The sequence below is a fragment of the Drosophila willistoni genome (assembly GCF_018902025.1).
Source record: "Drosophila willistoni isolate 14030-0811.24 chromosome XL unlocalized genomic scaffold, UCI_dwil_1.1 Seg141, whole genome shotgun sequence".
Classification (NCBI taxonomy): Eukaryota; Metazoa; Arthropoda; class Insecta; order Diptera; family Drosophilidae; genus Drosophila; species Drosophila willistoni.
Window position 1 is genome coordinate 10578970 of NW_025814052.1, and position 19123 is coordinate 10598092.

At 34.9% G+C, this 19123-nt stretch overlaps 1 protein-coding gene across 1 annotated transcript; it reads left to right on the forward strand.

The window, feature by feature from the left end:
- Positions 1 to 17106: 17106 nt before the first annotated feature.
- On the forward strand, positions 17107 to 18229 carry LOC6641137 (calcineurin B homologous protein 2). The gene has a single exon (XM_002064024.4). It carries the CDS (start codon positions 17270 to 17272, stop codon positions 18023 to 18025), a length of 756 nt encoding a protein of 251 aa, XP_002064060.1. The 5' UTR covers positions 17107 to 17269; the 3' UTR covers positions 18026 to 18229.
- Positions 18230 to 19123: the final 894 nt, after the last annotated feature.

Consider the following 19123-nt stretch of genomic DNA (forward strand, 5'->3'; position numbering starts at 1 on the left):
TGTATTGGAACCTAGTAAAAATAAATTAAGTCCTCTGCTACATAATACTTCTGCGCTTTGGACAACAATGCCTGAAATTCAAGTGTCTTACAGAACCGCCCATCGATTTATTATGGTACAAAAATGATTCTTAGTGGGAACCTCGTACAAAGGGCCCTAGTGACTAAAAACTGCTGCTCTACTACATGAAATTTCATCAAAAGGGGCCCCCTACCTTGCCCGGTGGGCCTGTCCGGGCCTGGATATTCCATATATGTATGTATATATATTATGTATGGATCTATTCTATTCGAAATCAATTTGGCAGACATTTTCATGAACTTTCGCACAGTTGAATGTTACTCCAAAGTTGCTGCCAAATGAAAACGTTGCATGATTAATACCAGACTTAAAGGTCATTCTGATTGTATACATATATAGGTATATATAGCTATTGAGAACAACCACAAACTTTCCCATGATCATAAATTTTGTTATATGTATGTATTATCACCATAATTAACGAATCTGAAGTTAATTCACTTGATTAGTCTAGATCTATGAAATCATTTCAAAAGGATTGGCAACAATGTGATTAAGCTAAGTTATAAAAATATCTTTTTATACATATATATATTCCATGCAGGATCAATCAGTAAGCATTGAAGTGTTTTACGTATATGTACCTAAATATATACATATACATATATATTTGTAGGTAAGTATACCAATCAATTTAGAGATCAATTTTCCTTATCACCACTTGAACACTTCAGAATGGTCAGTCAGAGTATTCTTGTTGTTGTTGTTAAACTTGTTATTGTTTCTAGAGTCAAACTTGTTGTTGGTTTTGTTGTTGTGGTTGTCGACAGTAAAAGAAATATCGTTAAGCACACATTCCGCAATCCATTCATAAACCACGACGCCTCGATGGCGTATCGCAGAAAGCGGCTCTAGTTGTTTTGTACCTACATATATTTTTTTTATTGTATGATTACGCGGAATTTCCTTGAAATTTAGACCTAAACTGCAACCTACCAACAACAAGTCAAATATTATTGTCTGTGGGCAGCAGCAGCAGCAACAGCAACAGCAACAGCAGCAATATTCAAGTTAGGGCACAGCCAGCGGCACGCAACATTTCCGGCCCTTTCCATGCCCCACGGAAACTGGCACTCGGTTAGTTTTTCATGGGAAAATGTTGAGCTGTGTGTGTGTGCTGGGGGTTTTTGGGTGATGGATCAATAACGGGACAACCAAGGGCGCAAGTCAGTCAGTCCGTCAGTCCGTCAGTCAGTCTGTCTGTCGCCTTTTATGAAACTTCAATTACAATTCAAGCCAACAATTGGCGGTGCTCAAACTGCAACTGGTGACCCCTTTTGGTGGGTCATAATTCAGTAAGAACAGGCAGATTAGAAAGACCAGACCAGACCAGAGACTTACCACTTTGGTTAAGCTTAATTCATTGCTACGATCAGTTGTCTATATGAAAAGTGGCAACTCTCTTCCATTTTCTTCTTTCAAATCTTATCCTTGCAGAGTCTTCAATGGTCAATTTTAGTGGTTTTGTGTCCTGTCAAAACTGGATGCTCAGTTTGTATCTATATTTAGTCTGTTTTTATAGGAATCGAAACGGCCAAAAAGCAAAAAATAAATTCCATTTGACTGCTATACGTGTGAGAGAGATAGCCAGCTAGTTTGGTGCCTTTCTTTTAAAAAGAGTATAAGCTACAGAGAGAGAGAGAGAGATAGATAGAGATAGAAAAATAGAGATAGAGAGAGAAAAGGAGAGATAGATAGAGAGAGAGAGAGAGAAAGATAGAGAGAGATAGAGAGAGAAAATGAGAGATAGATAGATAGAGAAAGAGAAACACGGAAAGAGAGAGAGAAAATGCGAGATAGCTGATTGATTGGCTCTTATAGTTTCTGCATAGAGAAAGAAAGTTTCGTATAATAAACATTAAATACATATAAAAAGTGTATAAAAAACATTGCAAGTGTATGTAAAACTTCGTTATAGACGAAGTGAAATTTGCGTTTTCAAGAAAATTGCGAGTCTAAAAAAGTTGTAGACAAGTTTTTATGAAAGAAATTTTTGGACTGTGTGGGTCCCTGAGGAGAGATCCTAAGGTTATATTGATTGGATCTATAAGAGACTTGGCCCCATTCTCCCTCGCACTCGCTCTCTCTATCTCTGTCTACGCGTCTCTTTCTCTCTCTCTCTCTCTTTCTTTCTCTGTACGTATTTTCATTTTCTTTTTCTCATTCTCTCTCACTTTTAATCCTAAAAGTCACGCAACATGAAAAACTTTCTTTCACAATTTTTACGATACGAAATTACGATTGTATAATAAAGCGGCACAGTTGTCCCCCCCAACCCCCCCACACTCTCTTCCCTCTGACACTCTCTGTTGCTGTTCCACAGGACCACAAAAACCCACCCGTGCCACCTCCCTCTCATCAAGTGGGCCGCCATTTTGTGTGCAGACTAACGGCGCCAGTTTTATGTACTCAAAAAGGAACACGCGCTCTTTCTGCCGAGGACTTTGGGACTAGACTGTACGGATGTGGATGTGGCTGTGGCTGTGGCTGTGAATGTGAATGTGAATGTCGATGTGGTTGTGAATGTAGATGTAGATGGGGCTAAAGCAGTCGGACTAGGACATAAACTCATTTATTGTGGAGGCGAATGTTGGTTATTGTCGTTGTTGTTGGGACGGTCGGACGCCAGTTGGGCGTGCTTTGAGCAATTAATTCAAACACCACTCGAAGGACATGGGGAGGACATACAGGAGGACATTTTCACATTCTCTTGCTCTCTAAAGCATTCACTTTGTTGATTCGCCCTGCCATCCTGCCTATTGAAAAGGTGTTGAGCCATTTCCAAAGGGCGTCGTACATATTTGGCACAAAAATCTACCCAAAATGTGTGACTGTCTCTCGCTAATGGCGTCAATGAATGGCCAGCATAACGGGAGACGGAGACGGAGACGAAGACGACCTCGAAATATTCAACTTGCTTGGTTAGTTTGTTGGTTGGTTTGCTTGATCGAAACGACAATGTGCCATATACATGTACATAGTAAGTTAGTATGTATGTGGTAGTTCTCACTGATAAGACCGTACCCCGATTTTGGGGTTAAGGGGTCATTATAGCCATAGATAATGAGAAATTCTCATTCTCTAATGCAGAGATTCTCATCCTGCAGCATTAAATTCTTCTAAATTCTTCTTCGCTCTCTCTCTCTCTTAGCATTTAATTAGAATGAGCAGTCCCCGGTAGATGAGATGTCCAAGTGGCTCAGTCGACGAGGATCATACGGGTTCCAATCCCCCCCAGGCTAGTGCATGGATGTGCTTGATAGTTTACAACTATATCCTATACTTATAATAATAATAATCAAAATTTAGAATAAATAATATCACATATTTATGACTTAAAAATCAAATTTAATCTTTAAGTTCAAAAGAAAACCAAGATTGTTTGCAGCGCCCCCCCCCCCCCCCCCCCATTTATTGCGGCAATCCGCCCCTGTGTAAGCATCCAATTAAAATGAATCATATCCTCCTTAACCTATAAGTGAACTTAGAAAACAACAACATTTAAATGAATATTATTTATTTTTCGTTTTTGAATTTGTACATATGAATGTACTATGTATTGGATCGAGGCTCTGTATGCTCGGCTTATCAGTGGTTGAACAGATGACTAACAATAAGTAAGTGCCACACAAATGTCATTAATTCATTCACACACACACACACACACACACACACACACACACACACACACACACACACATATATTATAAATAGAATCATGTGTATACACATCTTGTATTTGAACTAGCCGAATGTAGTCGCAATAGACAAAGTGTGACCTGCTATTGAATTTAATGGCCGAGTCTTGTCTCGATTCCCCTCTATCAAGTGGTCCAGATCAGATCACAGATCAATGCCAGATTCCAGATGAGAGGAATGCATCCCCCACATGACCCATTGTAAGTGAGATAAGATAACTTTTATTTTCCACCTGCTTTATGATAAGTGTGATAAGGCACGTTTCTGAGATGCTTTTGCTTAATCTTATACTTGGCCAATATCTAAACGCATTAAACACACACACACACACACACACATACACTTACAATTAGTAATAAATATTTGTCTGTGTGTATATTAGATAATGTGACTTGTTTAACATATGTAATATAGATTTTTCTGCATTGAATCATTTTTAAAAGATTTCGAAATTTTCCGTTTCTTTGATGTTTTTTTTTCTTTTCTTCTTTTTCATTTAGAATGTTTAAAACTAAAAAACTAATTGTTTTTTTTTTCAATTAATTGTTTAATAAATCTTCACCCAATTTCGAATTTAATCATTTTCAATTGTTTTTCTTGATTTCAGTTTGTTTATTTTCGTTTTTCCGTAAGATTTGAAAGTATTAAATATAATTTGCAGTATGCAGTAGTTCATTATATCTATCGACAGGACTGGATTTCATCCATTTGCGGCTGTGGTAAATATTTACTTAAGCTACGTTCAGTGTTGAAAAGTGAAAAAATCGGCTAAAGCTAAATTTCAGTGTTGGTAAACGGAATTTTTTATTTGGCGCCTTGTTTGACCGCTCTAGCAGCCAAATATTTGGTAAATATTTACTTAAGCTACCCGAGATTTCAGTGTTGAAAAGTGCAAAAATTGGATACAGCTAGATTTCAGTGTTGGCAAATGCTATTTTTTGTATGGCGCGTTGTTTGACCGCGTTGTTTACTCTGAATTATAAAATTAACAAATATTCTGAACTATATTTGTTTTCTAAAATCAATAAATATTGTAAACTTAAAAATATTTTTGTTTGTTGAGAATAATGCAAACAAAAGTTTCAAAAAGCCCGCATACTCGAGTATCCGAAATTTGGCATCTGGCAACAGTATCTCAAAATTTGACAGCTTCTTTTAGCCAGAAATTGCTACTTTTAGCTATGATCCCGCTAAAAACATAATTTTTCTTTTGTTAATTACACAAAAACTTCATAATAAATCGCCAAGGAGCATCTGAGGTACCAAATTTATGTAGTTTAAGTAAATATTTACCGCGGGTGTTTCATAGTTTCAAACAAAAAACCCTTAAAAGGCCATATACTTTGACTGTTGGACTGTTAGGTTCTACGGCTTTTTTCCCTTTGAGTTAGCATTGCAACGGATTGGTCCGGTCTTACATCAACGTGGTTTGATCTAGGACATAGCCCATCCTGATAAAGACAATACAAACTGGGCGTAAGGTCTTAGTGCGATTATGGACTCTAGACATTTGTATCAGTGGTCGGCACGGCCCATTCCCCGGACTAGGGCCTAGCTCTGCCGCAGCGCTGCAGTCTCACATACACTGTAAATGCTCGTGTAGATTCGGCAACGGACATCCTGTGGACTTTTTTGGAAATGTCTATCTATCTATCAAATATTCTAACTTAAGCAACATTAATTTGAAAATCCTAGTCAAGTGCCGGGTTTATGTACATAGCTTATCATTTTGAACAGGGAAATCGGGCATATACGAGGAGATGGTAGAAAGTTAGGCATTTCGAAGGGATTCCCGGCCTAAAACTTGACTGATCCGAATCCCTTGCCATTCACATTTGAAATTGCTTGCCCAAATTCGCGCAACAACTTTAAGCCCCTCCCCCTATTCAATTTCCCCCTGTTCAATTTTCCGGTAGCTGGCAGTGTAATCAGTTGTAAATCGTGTCGATTGGCCAACTTGACAGTGAAATCATTGAGTCTAAAATAGCATTTCTTACTTAATTTCAATTCAATAAATTCAAATATGACAATCTAGCTAGCCCCCTTCAACTATTGCTAATAAATTATTGTTAGAGATAAAAACAAATAGAAAAAAAAAACACACACACAAAAAAAAAATAAAAACAATTAACAGCAGCAACAACAGCAACAAGCGATTCAAAGCGATTTGATTTGATTTGATTCAATTCGTTTTCGATTCGAGTTGTAATTGCTAATTATAAAGGGGCTGCCTCATAGAATATATATTGTCGCAAGGGGATTGGCTAGTCTCGTCTGTTTTGGTTTACTTATCGCAAGCCAATGGCAAAAAAGCTTTCCGACTCTATACACATTATAAATATGTATATGCTGATTATTTATACAGGGCTTAATGACACTTTTTCGATTAGATTGTTGAGTATTAAATCATCCAATCAATATAGAATGGGACAGAGCAAAAAAAAAAAAAAGATAAAATCTAGAAGGGTTCAACAGTCGACTAAAATTTATGGAATTCTGCGTCATAGCCATAGAAGATTTCCCTTTTTTAGCCATCGAAGAAAGTGAAAAATTAGAAATATTTTTGAACTCCATGACGGAATGAGTTTATATAGCCTTGTCTTCATTTGTCTTTCTGTCTAAGCTTTTACTAGACTGTTCTATGTATATCCTCAATTTCATATATAGCTCGGATTCGAATTTTGGTCTATGTCTTGCTTTAAGCAAGATCTAATTGCTATATCATATAGATTCTATAGTAATGATTGTTCGAGAATGGCATTTTAAATCCATAACTTTGTTATCCCATAAAAATTCATAGAAATCCTAGCAATATATCCACATAGAACTGTAATCGGATGACTACATATATCACAAAGAGGCAATAAAATGTCAGAAATTGTACTATTTTGTTAAACTTTTTTTTTTTCTCTTCATATCTATAGGATATAAGGAAAGAGTAGCAGAATAAAATGAAAGGGTATTCAATGCAAAAACCATTCATTGGGTGGGGGGAAAGAACTCGGGGAGAGTTTCCCCACCTTAAAAGGAATTTGAATTTATATATCACAACTACAAACAACTACAAAATATTTTCTAGGGCACCCATTTAATTATTAGTCTCAAAATTTCAAGTTATTTCACTTTTTGACTAAAAAACATTGATAACGATAAAAGTGAATACATCCCAATTGGAATTACATGAATTGAATATGTATGAATATGAGTTAGAGAGCTGCATGAATGATAGAGAAATCAATTCGAGTTAACAACATTCAAAACCAAATGAATGAAATTGAATGACTTTGAAAATCAACTTCAAGTAAATGAGTGTGCAAACGAAACAAAACGAATTGAATGAGTTAGAAAGTGAAACAATGAGTTGCTATGATTCGAATGCATTCGAATCCCAATTCTGATTTTAATATTTAGTATTTATTTGTATTGTATATTTTTGAACTATATGTGATTACTATTCAAGAGAACTAGTGTGGTCGGTGGCTCAGTGGGGACCTATTTATGTTTTATCGGTTCGTGGCAACTATGAATCTAATTTAGAAAAATTCGATTTTACAAGATTTGTCCCAAATTGTCCGATCCAAAAGTGTGCACTAAAGTTTTTTGTGTATAGCCCTCATTTGGCCAATAAAAATGAGACAATTCGAATAATTCGAGTGCTTTAGTACATTTCGATGCTTCAAAACTCCACTCATTGGCTTTCAATTAACAGAGTTACGTATTTTTAGAGATGTGACAAATACTAACTGACACTCATTCATTTCGTTGTGTAGTTGTCACTCATGTATTTGAACTCAATTCGAATGGATTCATTTGACTTTGACTTTTCTCTCATTCATGCAGCTCTCTATTATTAGGAGTGCACATTACTCATAAACTAATTCAATAATTTGATAAAGGAACCTGAAAAAGCTTTGATCAATTGATGCCTCCTTGTCCAACTATTCCTCTGGCCATTACATTCAAGAGTTGTACTCAGACTGAATCATTTGTTTTATTTGAATCTAAAGCGACTGAGTCTCACATCAGGTGAATCATTCATTGGTTTTTTTTTTTTTGTATTCAAACAAGTTCTTAATTCTCATTAAATTTATTTTGAAGCCAATTTATTTCTACTCTCTTCTGTGAATCTATAAGAGTGAGTGTATAGAAAAGTCGGTCTAAGTTCATTTTGGTTTTCCTCTAGGTTGTATTTTCTTTTTTGTTTTTGCTTTTGTTTTAATTTAAGCTGCTTATTGTCTTTGGCCATGTTCCACGTTGTTTGCCATGATCATGATGATGATGATGATGATGTGCACATAGAAAATTGCTGAAAACATTATGAATTTATATGCAAATCAAATCTATACGAAAACAAATACAAATATATATCTACCTAATCCTACAGTCTTTTTTTTTTTCTTCTTTTTTTTTGTATTTCTTGTTGCTGTGATTAAACCGTTTTGCTTTTTTCATTAACACCAATCACGCCCCCCTGCCGAGGAGTTTGTCAACGAAATAAGCCAAAGCGACTTGGCCAAAATAAATGAAAAAAAAAAAAATCACACAAACACACACACAAAGCCAGCTCAAACTGTTGGCAGCTCTGCTTTTGATTAAGCTCATTTGCATTTGAATGGGCAAATGACTCCTCCCCTCCCCACCTTCACCTCCTACCCTCTTCTGATCAACCCACCCCCCCCCCCCCCACATTCAGCCAGCCAACCATTCCATCTTACCTCTCCCCATAGTCAACCGTTTGGTTTTAAGTTACTCCAATCATCAGCAGCAGGAGGAGGAGGAAGTAGGGTGAGAGCTGAGGGAGGTTGGCAAAGTTGGCTTTGAATTTTTAATAAGCCAAGTTATTTAGGCATGAGTCAACTATTGCCCGTTGTCTATATACATATATATATATTTGTAATATCTGTATATTATATATGCTGTTGCGATGATCATGATGATGATGAGAGTCAATCGGGCTGGTTGGTCAAATATTTATAGAAGCCATCGATCGATCGCCCATTGAAGGTGTAAAAACACTGAGAGAAAACAAGTGTTAGAAGCATATGGAAATAGCTTGACTTTGGGATTGTCTTCTGTCTTCTAATCTCACCTTCTGGTAACTCATCTAAAATTTAAACTAGAATCTATTTTTATTTGTTTATTGTGTTTTGATTTGCATTTTGTTGTCTCTGTGTATATTTGAGCACTTGTTTGATCTGTCATTTAGCATGTTGATCGCTTGTTTTCTCTTTCTCTCTCTCTCTCTCTCTCACCCGTCCCTTTTTCCACATAGTCAACACTATTTTTAGGCAACTATATCTGGCCGACTGACTGACTGTCTGGCTAGCCACTCAGTCTGTCTGGTCAGTCAACATAAATGTAAATAACGAAATCAAATGTCTAATTAACATCTACTTAAATGGGGGTTTTCCTATGGAAATCTATATAAGATTTGCAAGAGGACCGACCCAAAGGACACCATCTAGTCAATAGCCTTAGGATCGGGCAGTTAACTTGGCTTTTGTTGTTGCCTAAACTTATGTATATCTATCTATCAAGGCTAAGAAGAAACGAGTTATTAAACAAAAGCCAAAACAAGCATCCGAATTCTTTTTGCATTTTACCGTTGATTAATATATGCGCAATGATTAATAATTGAAATTGAGAAATTAATTTAGCCAAACGTAAACGGGTCGTATACGTAATATTGTTAAATGCTATTGGCGCGGCTAGCCGTTTCACGTTATTTATTGCATTTATGGCTCATCTAACTTGCTTGCTCAATGCAAAAGGTCTATACTATATGTATATGAAAAGTGGGCGCTAGGTGGCGCTAATAGTTAAATTGTTTTTAGAGTGTTTCACATTGGCAAAGAGAATTAAAGATAATTACAATATTTATACCATACACCCATAGGGTGAAATGGTATATTAAAGTCGCCAAAATGTATGTAACAGGCAGAAGGAAGCTTCTCCGACCCCATAAAGTATATATATTCTTGATCAGGATCAACAACCGAGTCGATCTAGCCATGTCCGTCTATCTCGGAGACTATAAGAGCTAGAGCCATCAAATTTGGTATGTAGACTCGTGTGGTATGTAAATGTATAGAGTTAATTGGAATTTTGGCCACGCCCCCTTACGCCCCCAGAATTTACATAAAACTGTTTTTCTTAAAAGCTTTGAAAGCTACCGACATTAAATTTGGTATGTAAGTTACCTTAATAGACGCGCAGATATTGACTATTTAAAAAATTTGCCACGCCCATTTCCGCCCCCGCAAATTAAACAAAACTGATTTTCTCGAAAACTAACAAAGCTAAAGTCACCAAATTTAGTATGTATATTGGCTTAGTATGCGCGCAGAATATATATATTTTAGTATGTTGCCACGCCCACTTACGCCTCCATAATTTAGAAAAAACCGATTGGCTCTTGCAATTTTTTGACCATGACGATCAAATTTGGCAGACTAATAAATCTTATCTATTTCTATCAAACTACTAAATTTGATTGAAATCGGACTAGAAACATACAAAATATGCGTACGTATGAACGTATTTTGCTACGCGATCCATAAGAGCAGAATTGGCCGTTGGCTAGTGGCGGCGCTAGAGTGCTCGTGTGTTTGTAGAGTGAGCGAGATAGCATATGGTATGAGGGCATGTTAAAACAATTTAATAGACATACATTTGGTTTTCGAAATTTTAAATATTTGTTTCACCTGGTGTATGGTATACCCAAGTCGGCGAGTCTTCTTCATTTTTTAGTTATTAAATAGCTAAAATTTCTATATCCCAAAAACTGTGATATATCCCTCTGACTTTCGACTTGGAATGAAGAGTATCCAGCATAAGATTCTGAAATTGTTCTGCCTATTCGTTGGCCAAACTGAATGAGATCCTTTTCAAATGGATTATTTTCATTGATACTCAATTTTAATAGGATCTCATGAAAAGTAATGAAGATTTAATTATTTTCATTGATAGTCTCAAATTATTCATTACTTTTTAAAAGGGTATTAACAATTCGTTCTTTATTTATTACTCATTTACTCGTTGTCTGTCTGGTTTTATTTTGGCACATTTTTTTTTGTCCGGCTCCAGCGAGTCGCAAGTCGCGAGTCGCGCATTGTGTATGAATTAGTCAGGAAATTAATTAATCAAAACTATTGCAGCAACAACAATAGAAGAACAAAACCGAAATAAAAACGAATAATACGAAAAACATACGAAAAAAATGCCAACAACAACAACAAGAACAATGAAATGAAAATAAGTAACAACTTTGCTCTACAATTTGTTGCCTGTCATTTGATTTACCTCCCTGACTCCGCCTCCATTTTTTTTTTGTTGTTTTCATTTCATTTTTTAACTTTTTTTTTGTTGTTTTCATTTCATTTTTTAACTTTTTTTTGTTGTTGTTTTTCCATTATTTGGTTTAATTTTGTGTTTGTTTGTTGCTTCTTTGCCTACTCCCTTTTTGTTTTGTTTTTGTTTTATTGTTTAATTGTGGAGTGGAGTATATAGTCCCCAGGTCGATTATTATACCCCCCAAACCCCCCCACCCCCTACCATATGCGCCTCATGGACAAAAAAAAAGTCATGCCAAAACAACCTTGAGAAGTGCTTAAAATGTTTCGGTTCTTTTTGTTTTTGCTTTTTTGTTAATAATACGGAACAGATATACAGATTGGAGACACAGAGCGAGAGCTTCAGAGAAAGAGAGAGAGAGAGAGAGAGAGAGAGAGAGAAGGAGAGAGAAATATATATATACATACATATCTAACGACAACTTTTATTGCGTTTTACAATTAACAAACAACAAAATGTTTTTAAAATGACTGGAGAACTTAAAAGTCTCTGATTAACACATTCCCGGCAATGATTCCTTTTAGCCATATATCAATTGATTTTTATATATATTAGACATTTCAGATACCCTGTAAACGATTGGAAAAAGGATATTTGCATATTATAGGTTATCAAAAATATATTTCATAGAATTGCAATGCTAAAATGAAGTAAGTAAGTCGTCTCGCCGACTAAGTTATACCATACACCAGTAAAGCAAATATTTCAAATTTATTAAACAAATGCATTTTCACATGCTTTTTACGAGCATATCTTAGTATCTCGCTCACTCAATCATACGAGCACCCTAGCGCCCCCACCAGAGCACGGCCAACTCTGGCCTTATGGAAAAACGTTTATATGCATAACTCGACTGTTTTTTGTCCGATTTTGATCATATTTGGTATTTCACTGGAAATTAGTAGCAAATTTAAATTTGAAATAAACTTGATCACTTTACATGTTAGAATAATATCTTTCAATCTGCATTAAAATCTCGAGAACTAAATTTTTGGACAATTTTCGCAAAATATTGTGATGTATAATCATGACTTTGTTCAATAATCAACCAGAAATTAATTCTTTTCTTTAAATATCTAATGGCAATTTGATGGCATTTTAAAATATACAAAATTGTGGTTTAATTGATTCATAAATATTTTGAAATCGTTTCAAATTTGGTTAAATTAAAGGCTGAATTGAATAGGAATAGGATCAGCTGAATAGGCTGATTGACAAAAATGTTTAAAATTCTACAAAAACTCATTATATTTACGAATAGTTTTTGACCAATTTTTTTTTTTTTGGTTATTATTTCTAATAACTTTTTTATTTGCTTTTAGAAAACAAATATTTTGGCCAAGCTGTCTTAATCCGGCACTGAACAATTTCAACAATCGACTGGGCTTTATTTTGGCAAAACTCAATTTTGCTTTCAGATTGTTCGTTTTCATAAACAATTCAACTTTTTTAGTAGTTTGATTTGAATCATTTTTTTTTTAGAATTCTTTGTATGTAATTTTTGTCATAAAGTTGGTGTAAATTTTTTAAAAACGACTTAAAAACCAAACAAAATTTGATGAATTTTGAATTATAAGCGATTTTATATTCGAAACAAACCTGAAAAAAATTCGAAACCAAAATTTATGATACATTATAATGCTAAATTATATGACTCGATGCCAAATCGAATTTTCAAAGTTATAACCAACAAAGGCGGGACCACCCACTAATAATTTGTTAAAAATATCAAGTATTTTAGTTATAAACAAAAATAAAAAAATGTTCTACATTACGCTAAGATTTATATTTTTGGACATTATCTCTGATGGCGCCAAACCTGATGAACAAATTTTCAATACCCTTTTTTTATGCTTCTTTCAAGAAAAATTATAATAAATTAATTTCATGACTTACAATATTCAAATTTGTCTTATTTTAAAGAGAATTTACTGAATTAAAATGTAAAAAAAATTTGATTCCAATTATTCCAAACGGTTTGGAAAATATTTAACATTTACGGTGAGTGTGATGACGCGCAGTGAGTCACCTTACTTAAGCCTTGCTGTAGCTTGTTTTAAGTGCCTTTAAACATCAAGTGGAATCAGGGATAAGTTTTTAAAATAGTTTCCATATAAAAAGGACACAAAATGTCCTTAAAGTTCCATTCACAAATGACTGACAGCTGTCGCTTATGCACCATATGGAGAATGATTATGAAGGATAATTGAGCCCATTTAAATGCATTAAAATAAAAGTTCCATTGCCACCAATTGCACTCATCTGCATATGAGTGGATGCATATGTGTGTGTGTGGCATGAGTGTGTGTGTGTGTATGTGTGTGTGTGGCATGCAGCAACAAAGAGCTCTTTAACTCGTCAGTCACCCAGTGGAATGATTAATGCAAAAAACTGCGGCAGCGACTTTTACTATTACAAGAGAGAACGAGAGAGGGGGGAATGAAATGCAATTTCTTTAACGCCAAGCAAAAATTTCATATTTTGACCACAAAACACAATATACAAATGAATATATATGTATATACATACATATATTTGTATATAGATATGATATATATGTATATACAATTTCTCTTGTTGTTTGGCCAATTTATCGTTGCATTTGCCAACTGGTCCACAAGATGTTTGCCTTTGATCTTGACGCGTTTTTGACACTTTGCTGACTCTGTCTATCTCTATCTCTCCCTCTCTCTCTCTCGCTCTGCACCTCCCTCTTGTTACCTCTCACTTTCTTTCAAATTTGGTCGATTTTCTGTGTGCGCGGCATGTGCCGTTTATTTTTCATCTTTTCAGTTTCTCAATTTTTTTCTTGTTTTTCTTTTTTTGTATTCTGTAGATTTTCAGCTTTTCCTTTCTTTCATTTTGGCGTTGTGTATTACTCAGCCAAAACCAATTCAGCCATACGCCATTGCAAGTGGAAATTTGGCGAATGTCTTTCGTGGTTTGGTTATAAATTTTCTCCTCTTTTTTGTTTTTATTTTGCCTCTTGATATTTTTAGTCAAAAACTTATCGCGCGATTCTATGTACTATATAGAAATACATACATATATGAACATATGTGTTCTGATATATATGTATTTGCCTGAATCACAATGCAGTAGAGACACGCAAAAAGGATTAATTTGTTTACAGAACTATCGATTCAAGTTGTGGTTTGTTTAAGAATAACTCCCTAAAATGATTTACCGAATTTTGAAACTGAATATTGAATTTTTTAAGGTCTCGTGACAATTAATTCAAAAAAATATTGATCAGAACGAAACGATGTGTGTGTGTGTGTGCTTATTTTAAGTAGGAAGTAGTCAAGTAGTTTTAATCCGAACTTTACGAAATTTATTGATATGATATTTTCGAATAAAAACTATCTTAGTACTTAATTTAATAAAGATACTTCAACTCCTTTACCAATATTTCGTACAAATAATTATACAAAAATTAAGGACTAGTGAGTCTTAGTGGGTTTTTAAACAATTGTCATATAATTTAAAGTATAATTACAAAATAACTTATAATTATTTGAGAATTTTGTAAACTATTGGAAAGTTTTTAACTTAAATTAATTACCCAAATATTAAAAATAAAATGGTTAGTTAAATTATTTAATAAAATCTTAAGCTTTGGGCTCGCTTAGAAGTCTTAGAAAGTTAAAGCTCCATCACCAACGGAGAGATGGACGGACATGGCTATATCGACTCCAGCTTATCATATACTTAATGGGTTCGAAAATGTCTCCTTCAATCAGCTGAAAAAAGGTTTTGTTTTTGGTTTTTTGTTTAGTTCATTCCATGGAGACTTTTGTACTAATCAAAAATCTAGTTTTCCGCAATGATGGAAATCGTTGATACAAGGATACATATGCTCCTTTTATCCAGAGAACATAACTGACTGAAAAATTCTTCTGAAAAATATCTGAAAGGGAAATCAAACATTATAACGAAACGAAACGTCTTTGATTTGGGTTTATAAACTAAAATATTCATCGTAAAAGACACACACACTTATTTATTTATAAAATGTAAAGAAAAACTTTAGATTGTGCAATGTTCATGCTCTTGATTTATTGACAACAAGTGAATACCCTTATTATGGATGAATACACTCATTGTGAATACCCTAACCTAAATGCTTTTCAACCTAAAGAACCTAAAGAAGAAAACTTTTAGTCGACATTCAAATGAAATTCATAAGAAAGTGTCCTGCAGAAGATCAAGGAGATTACTGAGATTTCATTTGATTCGAAGAAATGTAAAGAAAGTAAACCTAATGATTGAAGAAGGAGTCAAGGACAGAGCTAACGATCACTTAGATCAATCAGTTAGTCGTTTATACTAATGTGAATTTCATTTTTAAAACAAAACAAATGAATGAAAATGAATTGTAATAATAATAATTGTAGTTGCATTATTTATATAGATTGTTTCGTTAAATTGCTTTGATTTAATTTGATTTCACCTTGTCCCCGTCGCCGTTGCCGTCCCCGTGCCGGTTCCAATGGATGTTCCATCCATTCAACCATTCTGTTCTGGCAACCTTGCAAATGGACACTCAATCCACACACAGCTCCAAGCAGCGAGAGCAGGCCAATTAATGACAAAGCTGGCAGCTGGCCAAAGACCCACGCACTATTTTATTTGGAATCAGAGGCGAGGCGCACGCACCAAAACATTTGACGGTGGCGTCTCGGTTAGTAGGACGCCTACGACGCCTACGACGACGACGACGACAACGACGAGGAGGAGAAGGAGGAGGAGGTAAGGTGAATGAGATGTGAGCCGGTTGAGGGCAAGTGGCATGGGGAGCAGATGGAAGAGACCGTAATTCAGTACGTCAGCAGACCTGGCACGGAAGTCTTTCACATCCCTTTTCGTGGTAGTTAGTTGGCTGTGTTGATGTTGAGTCGGAGGGAGGGGCCGGGGGACGCAAATGACGGGAATCTTAGACCTTGACAGCCCGCCACAATTTGATTTATAAGCCATTTTGCAAAAAGTCAACAAATGAGAATGACATCGAACAAAAACAACAATGAAAACAGAAAAAGAAGAAAAATATGCTCTACCACCCATAGACCGACCGCCCCCCCCCCCCTTGGCCACTCCACATCAACAATACATAAAATTTTCATAGAGTATTTCAAGGTTAATACAAAAATAGAAACAAACAATAAAACAAAAAAATATGACAATTTTAGTACCAAATTAAATCAACTAAATCAATTTTAGTTGCAACAGAACAAAAAACAAAAAACTGTTTAATACTTACAAAATATTCATTGCAGATTTTCTTAGACCACTGATGGGCATATATTCCCATGACTCCATGGCCGACTTCAGTTAATCATCAGAATATTGAGATAAGATGGCATAAATGAGGATAATCAGAGATGAGATAAAACTTCTAGTGCTTATATATGTATGTATATATCATTTTAGGTTGCTGATCAGGAAATGTATTTCAAAATTTGGAAGGAAATCTTCTACTTAGGTACTCCTTATTAAGAGCTCTGTATCTTCGATAAAAAGTGTTCCATGACTTCATCGCTTTACACTAATGTTTAATTTAGTTTTCTTGTTGTCCAATTCAATAATCCCAATTCATTTCAAGTCACTTGTAGATTATTTGTGGCTTCTTAATATCAATGATCGTTCAAAGATTGGCACTCTTTCCATAAAAGCTGGAAATATTCAGACTATTGTTTTTTAGTTAAAACTACTTAAAAGTCTATAGTTTTTTCTAGATTTTGAAATCGCTAAAAGTATTAAACATTCATTAAAGAATTCAGTTAAACTTACAAATAAAATGTTTAGATTGTAATACGTGTTTAACAGCATCCGCTTAAAAGTATGCTGCATTACTTTTTGCGTTATTCCTCAGACAGCTTTCGAAATGGTTGTGAACTTGGCTAATTTTTAAATCTTAGTAGACTCTTTTTTGTTTTCAAATTAGTCTTATTTGAAGAGTGCTTTGGATTTATTGTTAATACTAAATCGACACTAGACATATATACAATATAGTATTGTTAATATTTGGAAAGAGTCACATAACTTTTTAAAATTAATTCTTTTTTTATTTTTTATGCCAAATAGAGAGAATAAATATAGTGTAAAAGCGAAAGACTAACAAGAAGACACACTCATAATGGGCATTAAAGCCAGCCGTCAACTGAATCCTGACCAAGTGGCCGCATATCAACAGCAGCATAATCTATCCAGTGAACAGATCCATCAGTTATATCATCGCTTTCGCTCCCTGGATCGTTATGAGAGGGGATATCTGACGCCGACCGATCTATTGCGTATACCCCAATTGGTGGAGAATCCCTTGCATCGTCAAATAGTTGACGGCTTCTTTCCGTCACGTAATACCAGTGAACGTATGGATTTTGGCCAATTTGTGGCCGTCTGTGCCACATTCCTAGTCCCGGGCAATGGCCATCTGAATGTCCACCGCAATGTCGATAGGGCCAAGAAGTTGCGTCTCCTCTCACAGATGTTCGATACCCATTGCGGCGGCGATTGTATCTTACGTTCCGATTTCCGTGAGGTAATGAGTTCTTTTCTCTACAGTCACGTTCCTAAAGGAGAGGAACTCATTCCCGAAATGGAGGCAGAGTTGGATCTATTGGAGGACCAGGCATTTGGTATGGGCAACGAACAAATGATTTCCTATAAACAATTCGAACGAAATCTAAATACAGCCGATGTGGCTACAAGGCTATCGGTTTGCAAGTGGCTGCACAAGGAGCAAGGAGCCGGTAAACCGCGTCAACCAGGTCAGGCAGGTCAACCGGGTCAACCGGGTCAGGCAGGTCAACCAGGTCAACCGGGTCAACCTGGTCAAGACGATCAGGCGAACCGCAACAAGAAGAATGGCCAAAAATTTCAACAGAATTGATATTAATTCATCCTGATGTTTATCCAGTTTCTATATATCTCGTTTCTATATGTTATTTGTAATTCTTATATGTATATCATACTAATTTGAATGCAAATTTTGTGTGAATTTACGCGAATTAATTGAACTATATCAACCAACTGTATCGTTATATATCGGTTTTATCATTTTGAATTAATATATCAACAAAAATCTGATCTTAAATGGCTTAAATCGTTTTTCTCTAGCCATATAGCAGGATTAAGGAGGAGCCACGCCCTATCAGAGCGCGCTATAGTATAAAGTAAATTGACATGAAATTTAATTCTAAAAAATTCTACAAATTCTTAAAAACTCATAACTTAGCCAAATCTTAACCGATTTTCAAAAGTGATATTATAATTTAATGCTTTTAAATTCAATTTTAAAATTAAATATATGTCACCTCAGTTGAAATCGTCTTGAAATTGCCAAAAATACAGTCTACGGAAAATTGGTGGAATCATCATTCTCAAAAATCCTTAACTTTAATTCTAATTCTGACAATTTTCAACCGATTCTCAAAATGTGTATATCAGTTTTCTTATTAGAAAGTAATCTTTTAATTTGTATAAAAACATCACTTAAACTAAAACTGAGTTCAATTATTATAGCTAAGCAAATGCCTTTTCCTAAGTTCCCTTAAAAAAAAAAAAACCTAAAACCTTTACAAAATTATTGTTTTGAGATTGTTGCACCGTTTTCAAAAATGGGAATGTCAAAAATGTTTGTTAAAATTATGTTAAATGATTATTTCGTCAAAAACTGATGCTAATACTTTGGACTGATAAACTCAAAGCTATCGAGTTATTTCTACATATATCGACGCACAAGAAACAACAACTTGTCTAAAGTTGATTAGAAGACTATATAATTAACCACTCTCAACCGCAAAATAATAAATAAAAACAAAGAAGACGGCATAAACAACATAAAATAACATTTTTAACATTACAAAATTATAATTTGTTTGAAAATAAAGGAAAACAATTTTCTTTACTAACACTTAAAGTGGTCAAAACTAATCATGGACAGATCCACAGAATATTTTCGAACCCTCGCTCAATACAATCCAGTGAT

Bases quoted from the DNA above. Each gene is read 5' to 3' on its own strand.
- LOC6641137 (XM_002064024.4), top strand. From the start codon at position 17,270: ATGGGCATTAAAGCCAGCCGTCAACTGAATCCTGACCAAGTGGCCGCA.